This window comes from Bemisia tabaci, chromosome 2 (genome assembly GCF_918797505.1).
Source record: "Bemisia tabaci chromosome 2, PGI_BMITA_v3".
Lineage (NCBI taxonomy): Eukaryota > Metazoa > Arthropoda > Insecta > Hemiptera > Aleyrodidae > Bemisia > Bemisia tabaci.
Window position 1 is genome coordinate 49,769,567 of NC_092794.1, and position 22,927 is coordinate 49,792,493.

Consider the following 22,927-nt stretch of genomic DNA (forward strand, 5'->3'; position numbering starts at 1 on the left):
AGTTTCATCGTGTTTCCTCCTAACTTTGTCAGCTTATGAGCAATGGCTCCTAATTTACTCAACTCCTCAGCAGGCCAAAACTCTATACCTCTACAGATACATATGAGAATCATGCGTTTCAACGAAACCTACGAGTCCTCTTATCATCACTCAGGAACCACCGATCTTTTCTGCAGGTGTCATGGACCATTCATGACAAATACTGTTGCAACCACCCTTATCCTAGGTACATATCTATGCATAGTAATTCTAGTGATCAGCTCCATACTCACAATGTAATTTCTGTAAAATACAGTTGGACGGTGGAATTACCAGACCCCGTATCTCGGTTTGCGACGTTGTAGACTTCCTTTCATACTTTCTTCTTTACACGGAAAACCAACCAACATCAATTTATAAAAACTTCTGCAATTTTTCTTCTCTGTGCAAAGAAAACTCTGTGAAAACCAAGGAGGAAAAATGATTTGTTCTCTGTCAAAAGAATAAAATGGGAGCGGAGATTTTTAAGCACCGCAAACGAGATACATGGTCTGCTAGTTTCACTGTTGACTTGTTACGATATACCTATACCTACAATATCCCTATAGATTACATTGAAGATATTACTGTCCCTGTAACAGTGACTGATTCGAATGTTATCACAGTAGAGGGTTTCAGATATTTGGGCCAGCATGGTTTATTAATTACACAGAACGTAAGTTACCTTTATAAATTAAGGCGTAGAGGCAACTTCTGCCTTTGGTTGGCCAGAAATTTCTGTAAACGCATTTAAATTCCTAAAATTTATGAGAAATTCCGAATCTACTAAATGAAAGCAAGGATTTCAGGAGAACATGATTAACAATTTGCTGTCAGAAGGAAAACTGCGGAAGGAAAGTGGGAAAGATTTTTCACTAAGGCTCAACATAATATGAGGAGGAAAAAATGAATGTAATTTCCGTTTACCCTGGTTATAATTCTGGTATTGCAAGAATTCTCTTTCTCTATTTACGTAATTACGTATTAGATTATTGTATTGTATGAAATCCTGTTATCACGAAGACAGAGTATCAAAGCATAAACAATAAACATAGGAAAGGTTGTGTCTGATCATGAGTCATTAGAAGGATTTAGCGTAGTGTGCTGCAACCTAGCGGACACATGGTGCCTTCGATTCGCGAAAAGTTACCTTCAGTACTCACAATCAGTTGCAGTTGATTGATTTCGTTTATTGTCTCATCATTTACCTATTAATATTTATATTTCGTTCATTTATTTACCTATAATATTTTTTACGTGTCCAATTAGGGCATCATTAAAACAATTAATTTGGCCTCGTTAAGTGATACGTTCATCTTTGATACATTTTCTTCGAATGATCTAGAAAAGTTATTTTTTTGGAGCCGTAATAGTTTTCTCTGTTTTTATGAGAAATCGAGGATTTTTTATGTATTAATATTTCGGTACTTAAGTAATGGATCATTATTTTTCTTATGGATCTTGGATTTTTTTCGGGGGGGGGGGGGAGGAAGCACAATTTTAGATGTTTTAATTATTGCAAATTTTAACATACTCAGTTAATAGGTAGTAAATTAAATCTGGGACTCATTAAAATTGCGCTCACCGCTGAGCGCTTCTCTAATACCCACGTATTAGAACTTTCCCGCTTGTTACTTTGTCTATTAATTTCAATAATCAGCCCGCTAAGTGACATAGGAGTAGTCTTCGTCCTTGGATCACCGTGGGGCAACACGTATAGTCAGCGATGGCAATTTACTGGCTGTTTCGTCAACTTACAGAGGCGTAAAGCGTGTTAACAGAACCGTTATTTCCTTGCGACTGCAGTAAAAAGTCCTTTGCGTCCTGCAGTGCCTGCTCTGCTTTGAGTTTACTCGGTGGCAACGACTGGAACCGGGTCTTTCCGGGGACCGTAAAAGTGTTGGCGTCTGGAAATACCTTAGTGTGTCATCGCTGTTTTTCTCATTATGTTTCCGTTGATCGAATTTATCCGAAGCGCGAAGATGGAGTAGTGAGCGAAGGCGGGGAGCGATCCGATGACACCGTCGGTAATTGAAACGCACGTAACGACGCGACGGATCAACTCAAGGGGCAACCAGATGAGCGTGAACTTATTGTCGGGACAAAGAGCTCCCACGTTCCCAAATTAGCCAGGAAATAGGGAATAAAACTCCAAGGGGAAGGATCTGAGTACCGGAAAACTCGAAATCGAGATTTCGCCGTAGTGCCGGCGGGCTGATTATTGAAATTAATGGACAAAAGCTATAGAAACGCGTCCACACGGGGAAGGACCAGCGGGCTGATTTCTGAAATTGATGGACAAAAGCGATCGACAAACCTACACAATGGGAAGGACCTAAGACCGTAGAACTCAAAATTGGGATGGAATGTAAGGAATGTAGAACGTGGGATGGAAAATTGGAATGTTAAGGTGCTCAATGGCCCAAGGTTTGTGGTTCCACAAAGAGCAGTGGAGGTTTGGAGTCGTATAGCGCGAGGGAGTGCTATAAAGTGACCTATATGTATGTATGGACAATAACGATAGATAAACGCCCACTGGGAGAAGGACCTGGACACTAGAAAACTCAAAATTGAGATTTTGCCATCATGCCAGCTGTCTGATCATTGAAATTGATGGACGAAAGCGATCGACAATCCTTCACAATGGGAAGGACCTGAGAACGTGAAACTCAAAATAAGGATATTGCCATGATGCCAGCTGGCTGATTATTGAAATTGATGGATAAAAGCAATAGGCACACGTCCACAAGGACCTGGACGCCGTAAAATTCAAAATTGGGATTTGGCTATGATGCTAGCGGGTCGATTCTTGACACTTAAAGCTATAGACAAACGTCCACAGGAGGAAAGACCTATAGCTGAGGACCGTAAAACTCAAAATCAGGATTCTGTCATGATGCCATCGGACTTATTATTGAAATTGATGGACAAATGTGATAGACAAAGAAAACCAAGGGAAAATGGAGTGATCCTATTCATTGAAACGGGAGGTTGTTATAGATTTAGGGTCGTATTTATAAATAGTCGTTCCTCAAACTGCTTCTTTCTTTAAAAGGCCCAATTTGGTTCACGTCTTAAATAAGGGAGGTTTAAGGTAGCCCTCAAAATAGCATCAGTAAAAGAATATTTTTTCTCAATTTCGGGTAAAATTCACCAGTGACACGTTGGAGATGGAAACTTGCAAGGATAACGATGATTTTCCACCACAAAAGTACGAAGTATAGTTTTCCTTCGTCTTCTTTGTCTACCACTTTGTCTATGTGTTTTATTTATCAGCCCGCTGGTGTTAGATATCATAAGACATTTTTTCAGGCAGAAGATAAATTCCTCGCTAAGTATGTCGAGAATGCAAATGACTCAATTTTTCTCAAATTATGGGTTACGTTTATTCGGCTCCAGTGGCGTAGCATGAATTGCGATATATCGATTGTTACGCCATGTAAACCTATGGTAAAGAATCGATTATTAAGGTGTCCGCTGCGAACACCCTGTTCATCGATCCTTTTCCATAGGTTTAAATGGCACGACAATCGATATATCGCAATTCACGCCACGCCACTATTCGGCTCCTATCTGTACGGATATAATCACACCAACTTTTCTTTGCGTGAAGAAAAAAAACCGATGATTTTCGGCCAAAAGTGGCGACGACTCCGAAACGATGAGGCTCGAAATGTTTACGGAACATTAAAAATGCCTCGAAGCCAAAAGCCCCTCCCCCACCCCCTTCGAGCCCCGGCTGGTTACGCTCGAGCACGCCAATTAAACAATTAAAAACACGCAGAGGAATCGAGTGATTAAATTTACAAACCGAGGAAAAAAAGAAAAAAGAGCGCTCCTGGTTTGATCTGTTTCCCTGTTTACTCCAATTACCCGCGCTCTCGCCTCTTCGGCCGAGCGCCCCCATCCCCCCACCCCCGCCCCCTCGCCGGCGGAACTTTAAACAACTTGAGGGCCCCGCCGAACAACAACGTACAACTCCGGGAAGGATTTAATTGGCCCAACTTTTGCCGATCGACTTGATACTTAATGCCCGATGCTTTGTTGGATTGACGGAACTTTTCCTTTTATACTTTGCGCTTCTCCCTTTGTTCCCGCGCGGCTCACCGGTGCATGATGGTGGCGACTCTGATTCGAACGGGGAGAATAAAAATTCACCTTACGCTCGGATCGTTTCTCGAGATTCCAACACTCGGATAACTATTGGAGCGTGAGCATTGGAAACGAGTTCCAGCACCAATCACCGATCACCGATCACGGGCACCGATCGCAATTGGAACTACTTACTCTGGCTCATTACCGAAACAACATATGGTCGTATATCTGTCAAACGGAACTATGTGCATAATGACGTCAGCCCTGTTAGGGATATATTCTTACGGTTCTCAGGGCTCGTGTCTTTATGCACATAGTTCCGTTTGGCAGGAATACGTCCATATGGGTCTTTACGGTCTCTATGCAGGTAGGTGCTCTTTTGAAGGAGCTATGAATGGTGGTTTTTCATCGCAAGATGAAGTCTAACAGGACGAATTTAAATCAAAAGGAACTACGCCCATTCTGATGTGAGCCCAGGGATCCATTTAAAAACATTAATGGAGGAGCTCAAACCATGATAGATTTGATTTAGATTTAAGGTCGTTTCAGCGTCCAATTGAATCGGCGTACATGCGAAAACGTCCGATGTCCAATTCAGTGTTTCAGAATTTGAGTGGACATTGAGTATGACATTAGGAATGTAGAACAATTATATAAATAGACCCTTTATAAATTAGCATTTACAAAAGAGATCAATCTTATTCATCAGTGTCGTGGGAGCAAAAGAAACCACTGCAATTGTGAAACCCTGAATTGGACAACGGACGTTTTCGCATGGGTCGATTCAATTAGCCTCAAGAGAGGAGTACTAACCTATCGACCCTCCACCATCCAGGATCAACTGGGCTGTATTTTGTAATAACAAACTATAGTTTCTGGCTCATGGATAAAAACACTTATCTGCATAAGGGAACTACTGCTCTCGGATTTTTGCACTTTCAACGTCAAATTTAAAAACAAAAACAAAATTAAAAAAACACAAGATTTAATGACACATATTAATTTCAAATAATATGTTAAAATGACGCTGATGATGGGACTTACCTTAAAAATATTATAATAAAGGAAGACCATAATGCAACAGGGAATAAAAAAAGAAGTGAGCGAGGAGCCGATGATGAAATTGGAGTTGTAGAACATGCAGAGATCGGGTATCCGGTCGGGGGTGTTGTTGAGGCCCAGGACGATAGGACTCGCGATGGCCCCACTGATCACCCACACCAGAACTATCGTCAACCACACGCGACGGTTGTTTTTATGCTTCGCGTATTTAATAGGTTGAGTCACGGCTATATATCTGAAACACACAGAAAAAGCACCAAAATGTTCGAATATCAGTTCATTCATTGGAAGTTTTAGCTAAGCGCTGTCTCCACTCGTCCAAATGGCGTCAAATGGAAGCTCAAAGTGAATCGATTTCAACGATAAGTGGCTCAAAGTCGGGACTTGATGCGATTGATGAGTGTTGCAACTCAGAATAGAGCGGCGCGACTTTTTTTTGATCAACAATCGCGAACAGATCGTATTTATAGATTCATTTTGAGCTTCCATTTTGACCCCGTTATGACGAAAGAACACAGGGCTCTTGAGTTCGAAGCTCGTTTTGATCATACAGCGTTGGGAAGATTATATGCGGGGCTTGGAAGACAAGGCGCATAAGTGCAGTTTTTGCTGATTCGAGGAAACGTGTTTAAAGTTCCGAAATTACATGGATCCTTACGGCAGAGAGAAAGTTCAAACTGACTGTTTGATGCTTAAAAATTGAAATTTGGGAGCAAATTTTTCTCAAAATATATGTATGCATTTCGACTAGTGTTACTTGAAATCGTTGACGCCTCGATTTTTCAAAACTTGCACCTTGTCCTCCTGCCCCTTAAATTGTTAACCAAAGAAAAATACCGATATTTAGAAGTTTTTCAGTTGAAAACCGTTAAAAACAGCTTTAGTTGACCTCCTTTTATTTTCTGACGCACAGTATCATCAGCATCACTCGATGTTAAAACGGAATAATCAAATGATAGGTATGTATGTATGTATGTATGTATGAGCCGCTTTTACGGCGCGCTAGGACGCTCTGCGACGCCTACTCTCCACAGGAATCTGTCATGGTAGAGATCCTCCGGAAGCCGGAGATCAAATAATAGGTAATGGACAATATTATTTCGATCAGCTAAAATTATTTTTTTTCAATCGAAGACTTCACGAAAGCCGCGAGATATCAACTTGCCAGAGCTGCCACGGACTCGTGGTAAACAGTGGGGCAGTGAGCTGAGTATTGGGATTGATAGACAAAGAAACGGGAAAAATGAGCGATCCTACTGGTGGAAGCGGGCGCGGTTGCAATAAACAAAGGAGGTATGCCATAGACTAGCTATTGGCAACTCACAAGAGACCACAGAGTAAGTCCACCATTTTCTCCTTTGGTCTAGGTATAACAACCGCCCGTTTCAACCAATAGAATCGCTTCATGGTTTCTTGTCTACAGCCGGCCGATTATTGAAACTGATAGACAAAGCTAAAGACAAAGAGGACATAGGGAGTATAGAGCGATCCTATTGGTTGACATGATTGGTTCTTATAGACTAAGGAAGAAAATGATGGACTAACTATCAGGTTTCTCGTGGGTTGCCGTTAGTTACTCCATTACCTACCTCCTATGTCCATTTGCCACCAACCGCTTCCACCAACAGGATCCCTCCAAATCCCTTTTGTCGTCTTTGTCTATAGCTTTATCTATCAGTTTCAATAATCGGCCCGCTGCTTCGTACATAGCTTTGTCTATCAAGTTTAATAATCAGCCCGCAGCTCCACCTCCTCCTCATACAAAATCAAAGCTGTACTTCATGACGCGCTCAGCTTATCCATTCGTAAGTAAAACAGGATTTCGTGAGGCGCACTGCTTACACGTTGTACACATTGACGATGGTAGCAATAATGGAAAAACGGATCGGGTCGAGAGAAAAAGAGGGGGTGGCGAGTTGTTGATCTGATTTGAATCCACTTGTGTCGAGAGTGTAAAAGCGACATAATTCGATTCTTATTCCGTTTGTCTCGCTCCCCACAGCCCCGCGAGCGTGCACACACACAACCACACACACCACACACCAACATACGCCGCACGGTGGATCGAGTCAATCAGAAAGGTCGGACATAACATTTTTGATTAAAACTGCAAATTTTGATGTTCATTTCGTCACATTTTACATTTCAAGGAGTGCTAAAAGAAGAAAATTTTACGAGAAAATCAATGAAACCACTTATAGAACCTAAAAGTTTTGTATAAAGGGAGTTATAGGCGTTTAAAGTGTACAAAAATCTTGTCCGACCTCTCTTATTGGCTCGATCCACTGTGCGCCGGCACTCGAGTTCCCGCTTATTTTAACACCCACACTTGACGTTTGAAACATTAGCACCATGCTTGCACCCGCTTGCCGGGTTTCAGTTCTTTGCTCGAGGATTTGAATCATACTCCGGGGGACGAGGAAAAAAATAAGAAAAAAAAAACTGCGGATTACTGGTATTGATTATAACTGCGTGCTTCAAAGCTGCATCATTCTACTCCGATTTGATTTAATTGTGCTTGGACTTTTTTTTTGTCTCAAAATTTTCGTTGAGTACTACTTTGTGCTCTAAAATTCATCTCTTAATTTCGATTTTTTCGTTTTTCCTATGGCACTACATTTACGATAAAGTTATTAGATAAATAGGATTAATGTGGTTACTGGAATGAGTTGAGGTCTTCTTTCATATTGTGCCTAAATTTATCGAGCTTTTTTTCGGGGGAAAAAGTGCTCTTTTAACTATAAGATCGAGGCTAAAATCTCATCAAAGCAGCCCGATTTCCTATTTTGTTTCATTCTTTTCAACAAAAAGTCAAAAAAAATAATGCCTTGAGATTTTATGAAAGATTGCCCAAGATTCTGAAAAATACTTTCCAAAAATATCCAGCCAGAATATGTTTTTTTTTTTTTTTTTTTTTTACAAAAAATAAAACACGAGAGACAGTTTGGCAACGTTTGATGTAAATAAGACGATTTCAGATTACATCTGATTAGTTGTCGAAACAAAAACTGGCAATTAAGGTATCATTAGCGAAAACAAGAGTCATAGCATGTTTATGGTTCATGCTGAAATAGAAAAAAAATCGGCAGTATAATCATGTTACACGTAACAGCTTGTAAAGAGCAGTAAATAGAAATATTATCGAATTGAAAACGTTTATTATAATTAATTTAAAACCTTTTCACAAGATAATTACTTAAAATTTATCGTGAATATCTTTCATAGGTGATCAGACGGAAATTGGCAAGAATCGTATGCTGACAGGATTCTTCATTGCAACGCGAGTCCACGGTGAGGCGCCTTCAATTACGCAAGACACTTCATGCGCTGCTCCAGAGTTAGTTTAGTTGCTCAGTTGGGTTAGAACCTAGCCAGTCATTCCTTTTCAGAGTAATAATTGTAACTATGATTGTCACTCGATAGTGATGATTCACCGAAAGTTTCAAATCATTATGGGTGATACTGACGGCCCCTCCTTAACTAGCTTTGTTCCTAAGAGATAGAGAGATATTTATGATTATTGGAGGTTTACGGTGGCTTTTAACGTAGTATGTATTCATTAAAAAAAAGGGCAATACATACGGAAATTGGTAGATTTGATCAATTCAACTTTGGAAGAAATCGTGTCAAAGAATTTGCCACTGCAAAAAAAGGAAAGCATGAGAGAAAGGATTTCATAATTTGGACCAATTTTAAAGTAGGCCCTTATGGCCTACTTTAACATTTCCATAATCTGCATTCCATATGCTTTCGTATTATACATTTTTTGTTGTAGCAAATTAGCGCGATCCCTTCTGAGAACCTATTCCTCAAATCAAACTGTTAACTTTACTCAAGTTCTGTAAAATTTTGTTTCCTTTAAATGATGCTACGTTAAAGGTCCTCTTAAACCTCCCTTTAATTTCGATGCAAACTTTATAGGCCTAAGGAAGGAAGTTGTTCGACTATGAATTCAATCATTTTGTCAACTTTTTTCAGCGAAAAGACAAATCACGAGTAAAAACGAAACAGCGGAAGACGTATCTAGGCTGATTAAGTTTAGATCCGTCCACAGGGTTGATCGGCGATCAGTTTTCTAGCGGCGCAAAGTGGATCAAGTCAATGTGAGAGGTCGGACAAAATTTGGAAACTTTGAAAGCTTGTGGCTCCGTTCATACATAACTTTGAGGTTTTAAAAGTGGTTCCTTTGGTTTCCTCGTGAATTTTTTTTTTTTAAAATGCTCCCCTTAAAATTAAAAATTTGACAAATCAAACATCAAAATTTGCAGTTTTGGTTAAAGATTTCATGTCCGACTTCTCTGATTGACTCGATCCACCGTGCGGTGGCAACAAAGCACAGATGATAAGTCCTTGACTCATAAGTTATAATCAAAACGTGAGAAGGCAGAGTGTTTTAATGAAAAACAAACAGCGAATGAAATGCAAATATTTGAGTCGTGGCGCGTAGGGCGAGGGGGAAGGGGTGGAAGGACCCCCTTTCCCATTGCCACCAAGAGGCGTCGACACGAAGCACCACGCCACGCTGCGCCGCTCGGGATTTCCTTTCGGGTTGGTCACCTGGCCATCCTTTCCCCTTTCTCCTACTACTTATAGACTATACAGACTGTATAGACTCACCATCTCACTTTTTGCTGTCACGAAATTGGGGTCTAGGTGTTTTGATTATTATAATATCTTATATTTTTTTCTGGTCAAGGAGGGGATTGAAACCACCCCAAAACGTCTCAGGCTTTGTGTTTTGTTGTTTTTTGGCCTTGGTTACCTATTTTTCTTGTGTTTTTTAGTTATTTGACTATATAGATTATATAACTGCTGCGCTGAAGAAGATCACGAACACTACATAAACATTGGATGTTGCTTTTCCCACGATAAGACATTTATTTTCAAGAAAAGTCCTAGGGTCAACCGAGGGAATTCATACTCAGGTTGCATCCTAAAAGGACCTAATAGAATGGGGCAAAAACCTGAGAGGAAAGGTTTTTGAAATTCACTGAATAATAGCACATTCTATCTTACACAAGGCCTATTTTTGGACCCTGCTGCGGCAACCTTGAAAAAGCATCACGCCGCAACTACTCGTTTTCCCAATACGCGCTTCAGCTTACTATGAAGAAGAGAATATATTCCACACATGTATGTGGTAACAAGGTTCCACAAATATTTAATAATACATATTTACTACATATCCAGACTACGCGGGAGAAGTCTGGAGAAGAGCTGGACGCATTTAAATCAAAAGAAACTATAACTACTGTGACGTAAGCTTTGTCATGCATGTATATATTAACATAGATCTCAGGGCTAATATGAGAATGGATATATTTCTCTGAATTTAAATAAGTCCATAGCTTACAGTAATGATGATATTAGTGTAGAAACGGAGGTGGAAGAAAATTGGACCGCGTTTAGCAGAAAAGATTCAAGCCACATCAGCCATTGCCATCCAAGCAATTTAATTTTTTACAAAAGGACGTTTGGGCGGATTCCTGTGAAAAGCTAAAGAAATGATTCGTACTATGAAAAAAATTTACTGAAATTCGAACAATAATCCGCACAACCGTCTCATGTAAAAAATTAAATTTTTCAATTAAATTTGGCAATAACTGACATGGCTTGGTTCCTTTCTGCTTAACGCGGTCCAAGTGTGGAGACTGGAGAGAACGGAGATGACACGGCGATTGGAGGCGCGCGGCTATGAATACGTCATCTCTAAATGCATCTTGAGCGAAGTTGCTCGGTGGCGGTTTTGGACTGCGGTTTTGCGACTTGGCCGCGACACGCTCTAAGCCGGCTAATTCAGCTTATGCAACAGGGCGGTTGACAGCGCGGTGCAGTGCGACCACTCGCGAACGCAACAAGTTGTTCTCTATCGCGGTTCCCATCAGCGTTTCGATTAAATGCATGAGCACTTAATATGGCGAAAATAAATCGGGACAGGAGGGGAGGGGGAACTTCGGGGTCGATTTACGACCTTGGCGAGCGGAAAAATACGCAGACAAGCCACCCGTAAGTGTCCTCGTTAAATTCCGAGTACAGTGCGTACCTGGTAAAAAAAACCTCTTGGTTCAAGAGTGCAGTTTCTTGTCGCCGGATTTAAGAGTCTGGACTCTTGTTTCAATGCAAAATCCGCTTGAAACAAGAGTTCAAGACTCTTAAATCCGGCGACAAGAAATTGCACTCTTAAATCAATGCAATGCGGCATCGGTCCAAGAGGTTTGTTTTACCAGTGCTGGAATCTGCGCTGCCTCGAAAGAGAAGAAAAAAAAGGGGGGGCGCCGTGTGAACATGCGGATATCGCTATATTCCTGCTGATGAATTTACACATTTGCTGGAGGTTTACTGCACTTTTCTCTGCGATTTGTTCACGGAGTTCAATTCACATTTTGATCTTAAGTGTTGGAAAATTTCGAGAAAAATTGATACTTGACTCTCGGAATGCATTTAATGTGCGCAAGCAACTCGCCTTCGGCTGCGTCTGCAGCAATTGTTGTTGCGAATATCTTGTATACAGCTGATATAGACATTGATGTGGGCGCGATGTATTGAAACTGCTTGTTTCATTTTTTTGGAATTTCAACAAGTTAAATTTATAGCTTGAAATCAATGCAGAATATTCTGATAACAGAGAAAAGAAAATAATCTACTTCTGCTACTTTTCCAAAGAGGAAAAATGAAGTAAGACGGGGGATCAGCAACGTCTCAAATGGAGATACAGGGCTTTACTGGAGTCCCTTTATACTGAGAGTCAAGACAATGTGAATCCATTTCTGATTGGTTCCCGTATTTTAGGCCTCCACAGTGTCACAAACGGGAATACAGATTACATTTTCACCGATTGCAAAGATTATAATCTGGAATGGAGCGGGGAATTGCGGGTTCGGCAAGGAACAAACGGAATGAGAGAAGGAACGGAGAAGGGAATTTGAGAATGGGCCGATCAAAGATTACAAAAAACGTTCAATTTCTGTAATCTTCATTCCAGTTTGTGACTCCATGAGGGGGTGTTGTCTCGACTCTCAGTATAAAAGGACTCAAAGCTTCACCCGGCGGCCGTCGATATTTCTTACGAGAAGTTAAGCTCAGACCCTGAGACCTCTATGAACAAGTCCATACTCTCCTCAACTCAACACTCCGACACGCACCGAAACGTACAAAACCCAGTGTGACCAATTTGCGGTGACGGCCATCGATGCCTTCCGCACCGAGATGGTTGCATCGATACCTATCGAACGACTTCCATCGATAGACAATAATGCTATGATAGGTCTGTATCGAACAATTCGATATTGATTCGACTCATAGGTTGGGATCCGAGATGTCTTCCCCGTTGGAAACGGAGTGAGGAGGGCGCGGGGTCGGGACACTCCTTCTCTGGGGAGGGGGAAGGGGGTTGAGGGGTGATCAGCTACGACGCGAGCTATCGGGAGCAGAGCTCGTGAATCGGACAGCAACTTGTGCCAACTTCCGCTGTCGTATTATTTCGGCCCCCATAAAACTTGGCGTTTGATCTGCTTCCCGACTTCTCTTTGTCTCGCCTCTCTCCCGACCGTCACCTCCCCCCCCCCCCTTCCGCCTCCCGAACCCTACGCGGAGTTTACCTACCGTCAGAGCCCAGATAGTCGCCGCTTCCGAGCGGACACATGAATTAGAAACTTCGGACACTTTTGAAACTGGTTTTTTTTCTTTTTTTGATCTGACAGCGAAGTTGCCAAATTTTTCAGCCATCGTGAGTGAGCTCTTTTTCTAATGATCCCCAGTATGCCAGAAAGGGACCCGTTTTTCGATACAAAGTTTTTTTCTTTTCTTTAAAGTTCATCAAATTATGTAACGCTCTAAAGGTTGGGTGCATAGAAGAGAAAGAGGAGGTGGTGGGTCAGTGTCGGTCTGGCTCAAAAATTCTTGGGGTAGCTTGAGAAAGTTGCTGTTGGGACGGATCTACTTATTTTTAGCTAATCTTCAAAAATCAAGCGCCAAAACACGATTATGTGACAAGCGCAACTTATCTACTTTGAGTTAAGGATTTGTGCCAAATGATGAGACTAAGTACATGCACGAAAAGCAGTTAAGGTGTTGTACCTAGTAACTTTTTTTATAGTTTCCAGTTGTACTTTTTCCGGCAATCTGTAAACTATGACATTTATTTTACAGATTCACCGCTCCGGAGATTCCTGTGTTCAAAGCTGTACACAATGGACTTGTGTAAAAAGATATTACATACATATGAGTCGCTTTTACAGCGCTCTTCGGCGCTCTACGACGCCCAATCGCCACAAAGCTCGGTCTTCCCAAAGGTCACCAGGGAGTTGACACTCCCTCATCTCACTCAACACCCCCTGTCGCCAACCTCTCACTGGGCGTCCCCTACGTCTCCTCCCAGGAGGAACCCAATCAAGCATCTATTTTGGCAGGCTCTAAAAAGATATTACATTTACATATTGCCACTCGTTAAAAAAAAAAAAAGAGAGAGAGAGAGAATGAAAACCAGTAAGCTTTAGGAAGTTGTACTCCGAAACAAAGTGGCAACTGCCAACGTTGACTCCTGGTTAACTCCAACAGTTCTCGTTCTTGGACTCGCTTGCTCAACCTTGCCGTAAACCTTAATGGGTGAAAGGGAACATACCATTCGAGAGCTCTAATTTTTTTGGTCTGCTCCGGATGAAAGGAGAGTGTAGGAACATGATGCAGAAAACTCGTCTCTCTTGGGAGTTTGACTTTTATCAAAAAGAAATCTCTCGTGTTTCTGAACTTGAAACTATCGAAAAACTTTCGCGTCTCACCCGCACAGTAAATATCCTTGTCACCCTGCGTATTGTTCGTGGAGAAGTCCGTTTTGAAGATGAATGGACTTTTCCAGTCAGACTGCATTTATATTTCCGGAGGGAAGTTTTGTGGACCACTGCTTTATCTCCACGAAAATTTCGAAGGTATAAATCAAGAGAATTCACGGTTAACTTCATTCCTCGCTACGCATTGTAAAGTCTGAAAGAGCCGAGGCTATAACATGATCTCAGCCCCTAATTTCACGAATAAATTATGGACGGGCTCCCGTCACTCTGAATGACGTATCGATGGCCAAAGTGAAAAACCACGTATGTCTATTGTGGTGTTTCAAAATTACCAGTCCTATTTTAGTTCTTTGAAGAAAAATAAGCCAACCTCATCGCTTGAGATCCATACAGAATAGAGAAACAAATATAAAAGTAAATAAAGGCAGTTTTCAAGAAATTACGTCGTCTAGTTTTTCAAATAATGTAAGACAGGAAGTCTGCAACGTCGCAAACGAATATACGTAATTTCGCTATTACGCCATCGATATTTGAACAGATTACTAGTACTTCTATAATACTAGTACGAAACACAGCAGCGTACGCAGTCTAGATGTTACTATTTTTATTTAAATGCCACTTTTATCACAACTTTTCTTGCATATCTCCTTGTACTTAAAAAATGATATCATTTTGCATTTGCAATGGCGCTTGTTTCCTATTGCTTAAAGACTAGTGGTGTGGCTTGTTTTGCGATAAATCGATTGATTCGCCATTTAAACTATGGAAAAGGATCGATGAACAGGATGTTCGTAACGAACACCTTAATAATCGATTCTTCATCATGATTTTAAATGGGAAAATATCGATAATCGATCATTCACACCTCGCCACTGGTCGTTTCTAAAAGAGCTCCTTTCCTTTAGAGGATCCATATTGCCCGAGAAACTTCCAAACCGCGTACCTCGGCTTTGGCAACGTTGCAGACTTACCGTCAAATTTATTCTTTTAAATGCTCATTTATGAGCTCAGATCGGATAAGCATTCTACATAAATAACTATTCAGCTCTCATCAAACACCAAAAATAAAATTTAATAAACCAATGTCTTTGTGATTAGTTGAAAAAGCTAAAACTTGAAGCTATTATTGATAGTTAAATAAGAATAGCATATTGCGATTTTGAAATTGATTTATCTTGAATTTTAATGGATAAAGTGCCTGATAAAAGGATTAAATACCCATCTTCAATTCTTAAAAACTTCCGTAATTTTTCTTCTCTGTGCAAAACCAATTCTGAGAGAACTTCAAGGAATGATACTGATTAATTCTACAATAAAAAGAATAAAACAAGAATGGAGATTTTTAAACACCGCAAGAGAGACGTGGTTTGGGATTTTAGCCGTTGGTATGGTTTACACTGTAAGTAAGGGAGGCATAAGTAGAATCTTAAAATAGCATCAATATTTTCCCACAAATGTGAAAAACAATTTGTATAAGTGTGCGGTCAGTAACTGAGAATGAATCTTTCTTAAAATTAGACATTTTTCTTGAAAAATCTGTATTTTATCATAAGAAATTTGGCAACGTTAAATTATCCATAAGCTGTTTATTTGCAGCATGACAGCCTGTGGTATATTGAAAGAGATACAGAGCCTAGAAAGTTATATTCACAAAAGTTGTAGAATATAGAAACAGTGTGTACAAATTCAGGATTGGAGCGCCTTCAATTAGAGTGATACTTCCAGCATTGCCGTCAAGTTAGTTTAGTTGCGTGACCTAACTTAACCCAACCTGACTCAGTTATGATCGGTTTTCCGAGCTGTGTGACCGATTAGAATCATAAAACTCGGGCTTATTCCATTGCAGCAAGACGAAAACATTTGTCTAAACATTTCGGAATCGCTTTATATGTATTATTTTTACAAGGAAACTCATTAAAGTCTTTTTCTCGAAGTTCTCAAATAATACTTGCCACTTTGTGGTTTTTCTTAGGTAAAGTCTATCTCCGCTCCTGTCCAATCGATTTTTGTGAAACTTCAAATCAGGAAGTATTTGTAGACGAGAAACTCAAATTTTTATACACACACTGGAAAAAAAAAACACATTGGATCTAGAGTCCAGACTCTTAAAAACACCGACAAGAAAAAATTCTCTTGATTCAATCAGATTTAAGCTTAAATCAAGAACCAAGCCTCTTAATATGAGCGGATTTCACTTTGATTTAAGCTTAAATCTGATTGAGTCAAGAGTCCTCTTTCTTGTCAATGTTATCAAGAGTCTGGACTCTAGATCCAATGTGTTTTTTTTTTTTTTTTTTTCTTTTTTTTTTTTCCAGTGCATTATCAAAATTTGAAAGTCCGATATAGCAGACTAAGCCGGAAATGATCGATGAACGGGATGTTCGTAACGAATACCTTAATAATCCATTCTTTACCATGGCCTCAAATAGAGAAATATCGATAATGGATCATTTACACCTCGCCACTGTTAAAGACGGCTAACTTTATTCGATGACCTCTTTACAAATCAAAGAGTCCGTTCCTTTAACATATTCTCTCCACGTTTCACACATACCTATGCTCCCGATTACCAGTCACCGAAACCGCGAAAAATTGCGTTCGACGGTGAATCTAATCTCCTCCCTATCTTTCTTCTTACAACCCACCTTCCTTTCAAATGCATATTGATTGTTAGAGATAAAGAGAGGTGCTGTGGCAAAGTTGAGTCCCTTCTCGTTATTTATCGCCTTTTCACTTGTAAGACTGATTAAAGGTGCAGCCCATTCTCCGAATGCACCGCCTGAGAGTGCACTCCGAGGAATGGGCCAATCGGAGGAAGAATAGAAAACACGCAGAGAGAGAGAGAGAGAAAGGACGTTTCAAGATCTCCGCGAATTTCCGTGCGAGTCAAGTCGAGAACGCAATTCACCCGACAACTTTGCATATAATGATGAGCATAAATTCTCGAGAGATTACTTGTCTTTGGGAATCCTGGATTTCGTCGTCTCCTCGTCTGGCGGCTCTCCCTCTCTCCGGCCTATGCAACGCACGGGGCAGAGAGAGACAGAGAGAAGGCAACGGGATGCGAAGGGGAGCCGGCGTGACTCGGGAGCCCCTTACTTTGTTCTCTTTTAGCATGCGAGGTTAAAGGAGGATTGAGAGAGATGGGAACTTTCTGCGTTCGCCCGACAGTTGTAATAAATCTCAATTTCCAACGCGCCCCCGTCTCGCTCTCCCAGACTCGCGACTCGCCCGTGAATAGGTGCGGGGGATAAGTATGTGTAAGTGAGGGTAAGTAAGTGGGTATAAGTATGTCAGCGGTGTCAAACGAGTAGAGTGCATGCGGAGACCAATATTGTTAGGCAAGGATTGTTGAATGGAATGGGATTGGGTGAGAGATGTGATGGCGTCGGGGGGAGGGACGGGGACGAGGGGAGCGGTGGGGGGCTGCCAACATGTATTTTGAAGTGATTCGATCGGGAGGAGATAAAGTCGTTTTTCGTCGATGGCTAAGCCGGGCTTCCCTTTCGCCGCGCCGCACAACGGAGATTACACTGTTACCAGACTGGGGAACCTGGGAGAGGCCCCTCTTTCTGATATCCCCCCTCGCTGACAGGGCGTAAAAAGGCCAGTGAAAGCTGGAGTACCCTATTTACGGAGAGTACGCACACGTCGAAAAATGGGGTTCTCGAGGCCCAAAAGGGCAGCCAACCTTCCTACGCAAAATGGCCATTGCCTTCCTTCTGATTCCAATATCAAACCAAGACGGGTAAGAATGTTCATAAACGAGCGATCTTCCCGCAAAAATGGGTGAATTTATGCGAAGACTAAGTCAAGTAGGTGCTTTACAAGCGACAGGTCTTAAGAACGGAGAATTTGCAGGTGTCTGAAATTTGACGAATTTCGAGTTTAAGTAGAAATTAATGAGCGAACTGAACACGAGGGCACCCTTGGTTCAATAATTGAACAATTATTGTAGAAGATATAACAAAATAATTTAATCCGCTGAGATACAGGTGTTTAAATGGGAAATTCCGCCAGATGACGTCACTAGGCGGTGCATTTCCTCACTTTTAAATCTATTCTTATACTATTTTCCATAACAGAAAAAAAATATAAAAAAATACAGTGAAATTGGCTCTTCAAGCACTTGCAGATGAAGCAATAAAAAAATTGCATGCAAATTCTCCATTGAGGCGTTGCGTGCAGAAAAGGCATTTCTTGGCTGCGGTGTCTTAAAATCGTGATTGCTAATTTAGGTTTTAGACAGGAATCTATTCGAAGAATTTTCGGAAATATGTCGTTTTCAGCATAGCAAAATCAAGAAGAAAAATTCAATAAAAGTTTCAACAAATACCGTTGATTTCCTATAATTTAATGGATGAAGCGTTGGTGGAGATTCTAAGACACCGCGACCGAAAAATGCATTCCTACCCACGATTCAATCGTAATGATAAAGCACTTTGGATAAGTTGAATTCGTAGGTTGTTTGCCCTTTTGAGCCTTAAAAGCTCTATGACCTGTAATCTCAAAGTTAATGACATGCCCGTATTCTCCCTGTATTGCGTTTTGGTGTAAACGAGATGCCTGAATCGCTAATATCAGGAAAGATGGGGGGGGGGGGGGGGTTGCGTGGCATAAGGGCCACTTGGTGAGGCGAGAGGGTGACTCATCAGAGGCAATGCCATTCTAGATATGCACCCTCTTGAACAGAGAGTCAATTGGACTGCATTCTGCAATTTGGAACTTTAAATTCTGGCCCTTCTGGAAAAAACGTATGTGCATAGGGAAACTAATGGTACATACGTTGTTTTTAAACCAGGCTAGAATTTGTAGTTCCCAATTACAAACTGTAGTCCAATTGAAGTAAGTTTTTGAACTGTCCTTTCGTCACACAATAGATCACAGGAAGATACTACTTGGGCGAACTGTTGTTAAAGCTTGATTTAATTTCAAAACTGTTGACTTTTAAGTGAACCTAGCTTAAACCATGACCGAATTGATACTTTCTCCTCGGAAAATGCACTATTCCGACGATGGATAAAAGGGTGCCCATCGAAACAGTTCAACATTTAAAAAAGCAATTTTTGTAACATTCTTAAAATAACTGTTAAAACAATTGTTATTGATACCGTTTACGGCTTCATATTAAAAGTAGACATTAACTCTTTGCAAAATTTACGGAGAAATATCTTTGAAAAAAATGATTACTTCCTTGAGAGTTTTTTTTTTTTTATATTAATTTTACCTAGCACTTTTGGTCTTGAAAAACTTAAGTTGATATTTTGAGAGTTTTTTGGAAAACTTTTTACTTAAATTTCACTAAAACTGTACCGCTCTTAAATTTTACATAAAACCCCGAGGAGATTTCCTAAACGAACATTTTGACAGTTTTTTGAAGAGTTGTCTTTTCATGATTAACGAGTTTTTTTAAACTGTTTTTAATAGTTGTTGCGTGTTGCCACCAGGACGCACATTCAAATTGGACGTAATTATGCTAAACGAAATTATATTGCCCGTAAACCCTATGCACACAGTTCATTTTAGCATATACACGTTTAATGAAAAACGAGCGCGAAGCGCGCGTCAGGTGAACCCCCCCCCCCCCACCATTTTCTTCTTCAAATTGGAGGTTTTTGAAATTGACTCACTGAAGTACCACCTGGCAACATTCGGTCCATTTTCTCCGCAAATCAAACACATTCCGGAACAGCCTCACGCACACAGGTGTAGGCATGCACTCTCACAACGGAGTTTAAGCCCAGGCTGCCATTGATAGGCCGCTCACTTTTGATAAATCACCCGCGGCTCCCCGCGCCGCCGCCAGATCGCCCCCGATAAACCACAATTCTGTCATCCTTAGGAAAAAAGACTACAGAAAATTGCCACGTTGTCAACTTCACGGGTGAAAAAGTGCCAATCGGCCGAAAGTTTTACGCGATCCGGAATGATTCCTCACTCACTTCCGGAAAATTTCCTGATTTTACCAACTTTTTAAAAGTTACGGTTTTTTTTTTCTTTTCTTTCTTCTTTTTTGAAAATTTGCTTAAATCCTCTCCTAATAAGTCGAAGAAATCGCCGTGATTTCTGCCGAAAATTATATTCGGTGTCGTTTTGGACTAAAATTTCCTCTTTTTCCCAAAAATTTCCGCACCGATCACGCGACCCGCGGATAACAAAATCCGGCAGACTTTGCACCCCTGCACAATGGATCGAGTCAATAGGAGAGGTCGGACAAAATTTGGAACCTTTAAACGCTTATTATTTCGATTATACAAAACTTTGAGGTTTTTAAATGGGTTCCATTGGTTTCCTCGCGAAATTTTCTTCTCCAGGTACTCTTCAAGATTTAAAATGTGACGAAATAAACATCATAATTTGCAGTTATAGTCAAAAATTTCATGTCCGACCTCTCTAATTGACTCGATCCACTGTGCCCCGGCCAAATCTATTTCAATTTTATTGGAAATTCACTATTTCTAATCTCTGAGTTCTTAGAGGATCTAATTTTCCGAGAAGCCTTAGGCAAGCACGAAATTTAATTGGAACTTGTATCGTAGAAAAGCGAAAGTCCTCACATGTAAGTGTCGCAAATAAATATTTTACCGGGAAAATTCTCTCTAAAAATTGCCAATTCAATTAACTTGTAAATATGTTATGTTACAATCGTAAACAAAAGTGTAAAACGACCTTTCAGGTCTGAACACCATAATGTATTATGTGTTTAAATTGTACTAGCCGTTCTGGGCGCGCTTCGCGCGCCCGTCACGCCTAGCCGGGGGCTACGCCCCCTGGACCCCCGGTCACTCGCTGCGCGAGTGACATTCGGCTCGCTTCGCGAGCCGATTTTGTAGTAGTTGCAAATTTTTTATCACTATATTTTGAAGATTTCATAGAAAACATTATGAAATTCTCATTCCACAATTAACTTGTAGAATAATAATGGCAGGGCAAGAAATAGACTATATCTTATGGACGGTTCCCACTTAGTAAAACAGCCAACACCACGAGAAGGTGAGGAACCATTGTTAGCCACTTTTTTTACTTTTCTGAAAAAATTTACTGAAATTTTAGTTGCGTCCCCTAAAAGGAAACACGGAGAAAAAAATTTTGTGCATGGAACCCGAAGCTGAGATCATATGGATCTCTGAAGTTTTCGGATCACGCATCCGAAAAGTTAAGGTCCATCTGCCGAAGTTCGGGTCAGACAATTGAAGTAGTTCGGTATATACCGAAGGTTTCAGGTCACACATCTGAAGTACTCGGTGCATACCGAAGTGTTTCAGATTTCTGACCCGAATTTCGGCAGCTGGACCTCAAGTTTTAAGAGATTCATATGATCTCAACGTCGGGTCCCATGCACGAAGTTTTTTCTCCGTGTGAGTATTAATATAAATTTCAACACAGTCAAACACAGTAGAGAACCAAGGAAATCACAGTAGAACAGAGAAAAAATACCGTCGAATAAATAAAGAAAACTATTATCGAAGAAATTCTAATTATTTGGAAAGTAATTCGCTGGCGTAGGTAATCAATGCGTAGCTGCGTAGGAGCATGAGCGAGATTTATCATCAACTGACCGCTGGCCGGTAGGTACCTGGGTGGGCGAGCGACAATACGTAAGCGGTGGCATATGGTTCGATTGACAGAGGAGTGGGGAACGGTCAGACGTAGGGGAAAGGTTCAGGCTGAACCGTTCAGCACAGCGCAGCGTCAGTCACCGGGTGGGGAAGAGAGTCCGGGAGGGGACACTTCCCCTCGAGTGAAATAGAAAAAGGCAGAATCCTTCGAAGTTTATATTAATGATATAATGATATGAGGCCTTATATGTAACAATGGCGGATGTAAAAAATTACTTTTCCGAAACACGCCTAAAAAACTGCTTTGGTCACACAAAAATATAGTATGTTCGGCTCTGACATAATGAACAGATCTCGAAGATCACATCTCAAGTATTTTCTCAAAATTTTCTCGATGCCAAAACAGTTTTTTGAATGTGTTTCGAAAAGGTAATTTTTCACATCCGCCATTGTTACATATAAGTCCTCATATCGTACTGAATATGAAAAAAAAAAAAAAAAAACGGGGAAAATTCGGCAACATCAGAACGCTCGAGGGGCGTTCGTCCTGAGCGCAGCAGAATTTCCAACTGAAACGAGCCCGAATTCCGGGAATTTTCGCATCGCGGCGCGGCCGCGGAGGAGTCATCGTCTATCTTCAAATTTCAGCCGGGAAACTTTTACACTCTTTCCTTCCATTTGCATCGAAATAACGCGTAAACTTTCAGGAGACGATCTCCTCTCCACGCTCGGAACCCGGGACGCCGGCCGGTGACTTCCTTCCTTGTGTGTCAGTCTGTTTGTAGTTCCACCCCGCGCCGCCCCCGCACCTTTGTTGTGACACCCTGTGTCCTCCACCTTGTCGTCCCTCATCGCTCTCTCCTTCGTCCCCTCGCGGCCCTTTCGCAGCCTGTCTCCTCCATTTTTCCGGGCCGGGCGCGTTCATTTGCCGTCGGATTCTTTGAAATGAACGTTCCTCGCTCGTCGCTCCTTGCTGCGCCGCGATGAAAGGACTTTTTAATCAACTGTCCAGACTCCTCGGAACGTGGACTTTCAAACGCTGCAGCTTCCGAAGCTGACACGCAAGGAAGGAAGGAAAACACCGTCCAATTAAAGAGGAATAATATGGGCAGTCGTTCCTGAGACAGCTCCATCTTTCGGGAGGCCCCATATGGTTTACGATGTAAATTAAGGGAGGTTTAAGGAGGTCTTTGAAAAGGCACCAAAAAAGGGTTAATTTTTGCAAACCTTGAGTAAAATAATGGTATAACTCTGGAGATGGAGCCTTACGAGGAATCACAAGGGTTTTTACCATGACTTTAATATGATTTCACATGATTTTCACAACCCCCCCCCCCCCCCCAAAAAAAAACCAAAAACCAAAAATATGGTAGAAAAAAAAAGAATACACTTCAAAAATGTCAAGTT

At 41.1% G+C, this 22,927-nt stretch overlaps 1 protein-coding gene across 1 annotated transcript in view; it reads right to left on the reverse strand.

Moving 5' to 3' along the window:
• The window catches only part of Dop2R (dopamine D2-like receptor), a 521,385-nt gene that overhangs the window by 114,956 nt on the left and 383,502 nt on the right, over nucleotides 1-22,927 (reverse strand). Inside the window, exon 3 of the mRNA XM_019061710.2 lies at nucleotides 5,158-5,410. Within this exon, the coding sequence (XP_018917255.1) occupies nucleotides 5,158-5,410 (253 nt within the window). The remainder of the gene's footprint in view (nucleotides 1-5,157; nucleotides 5,411-22,927) is intronic.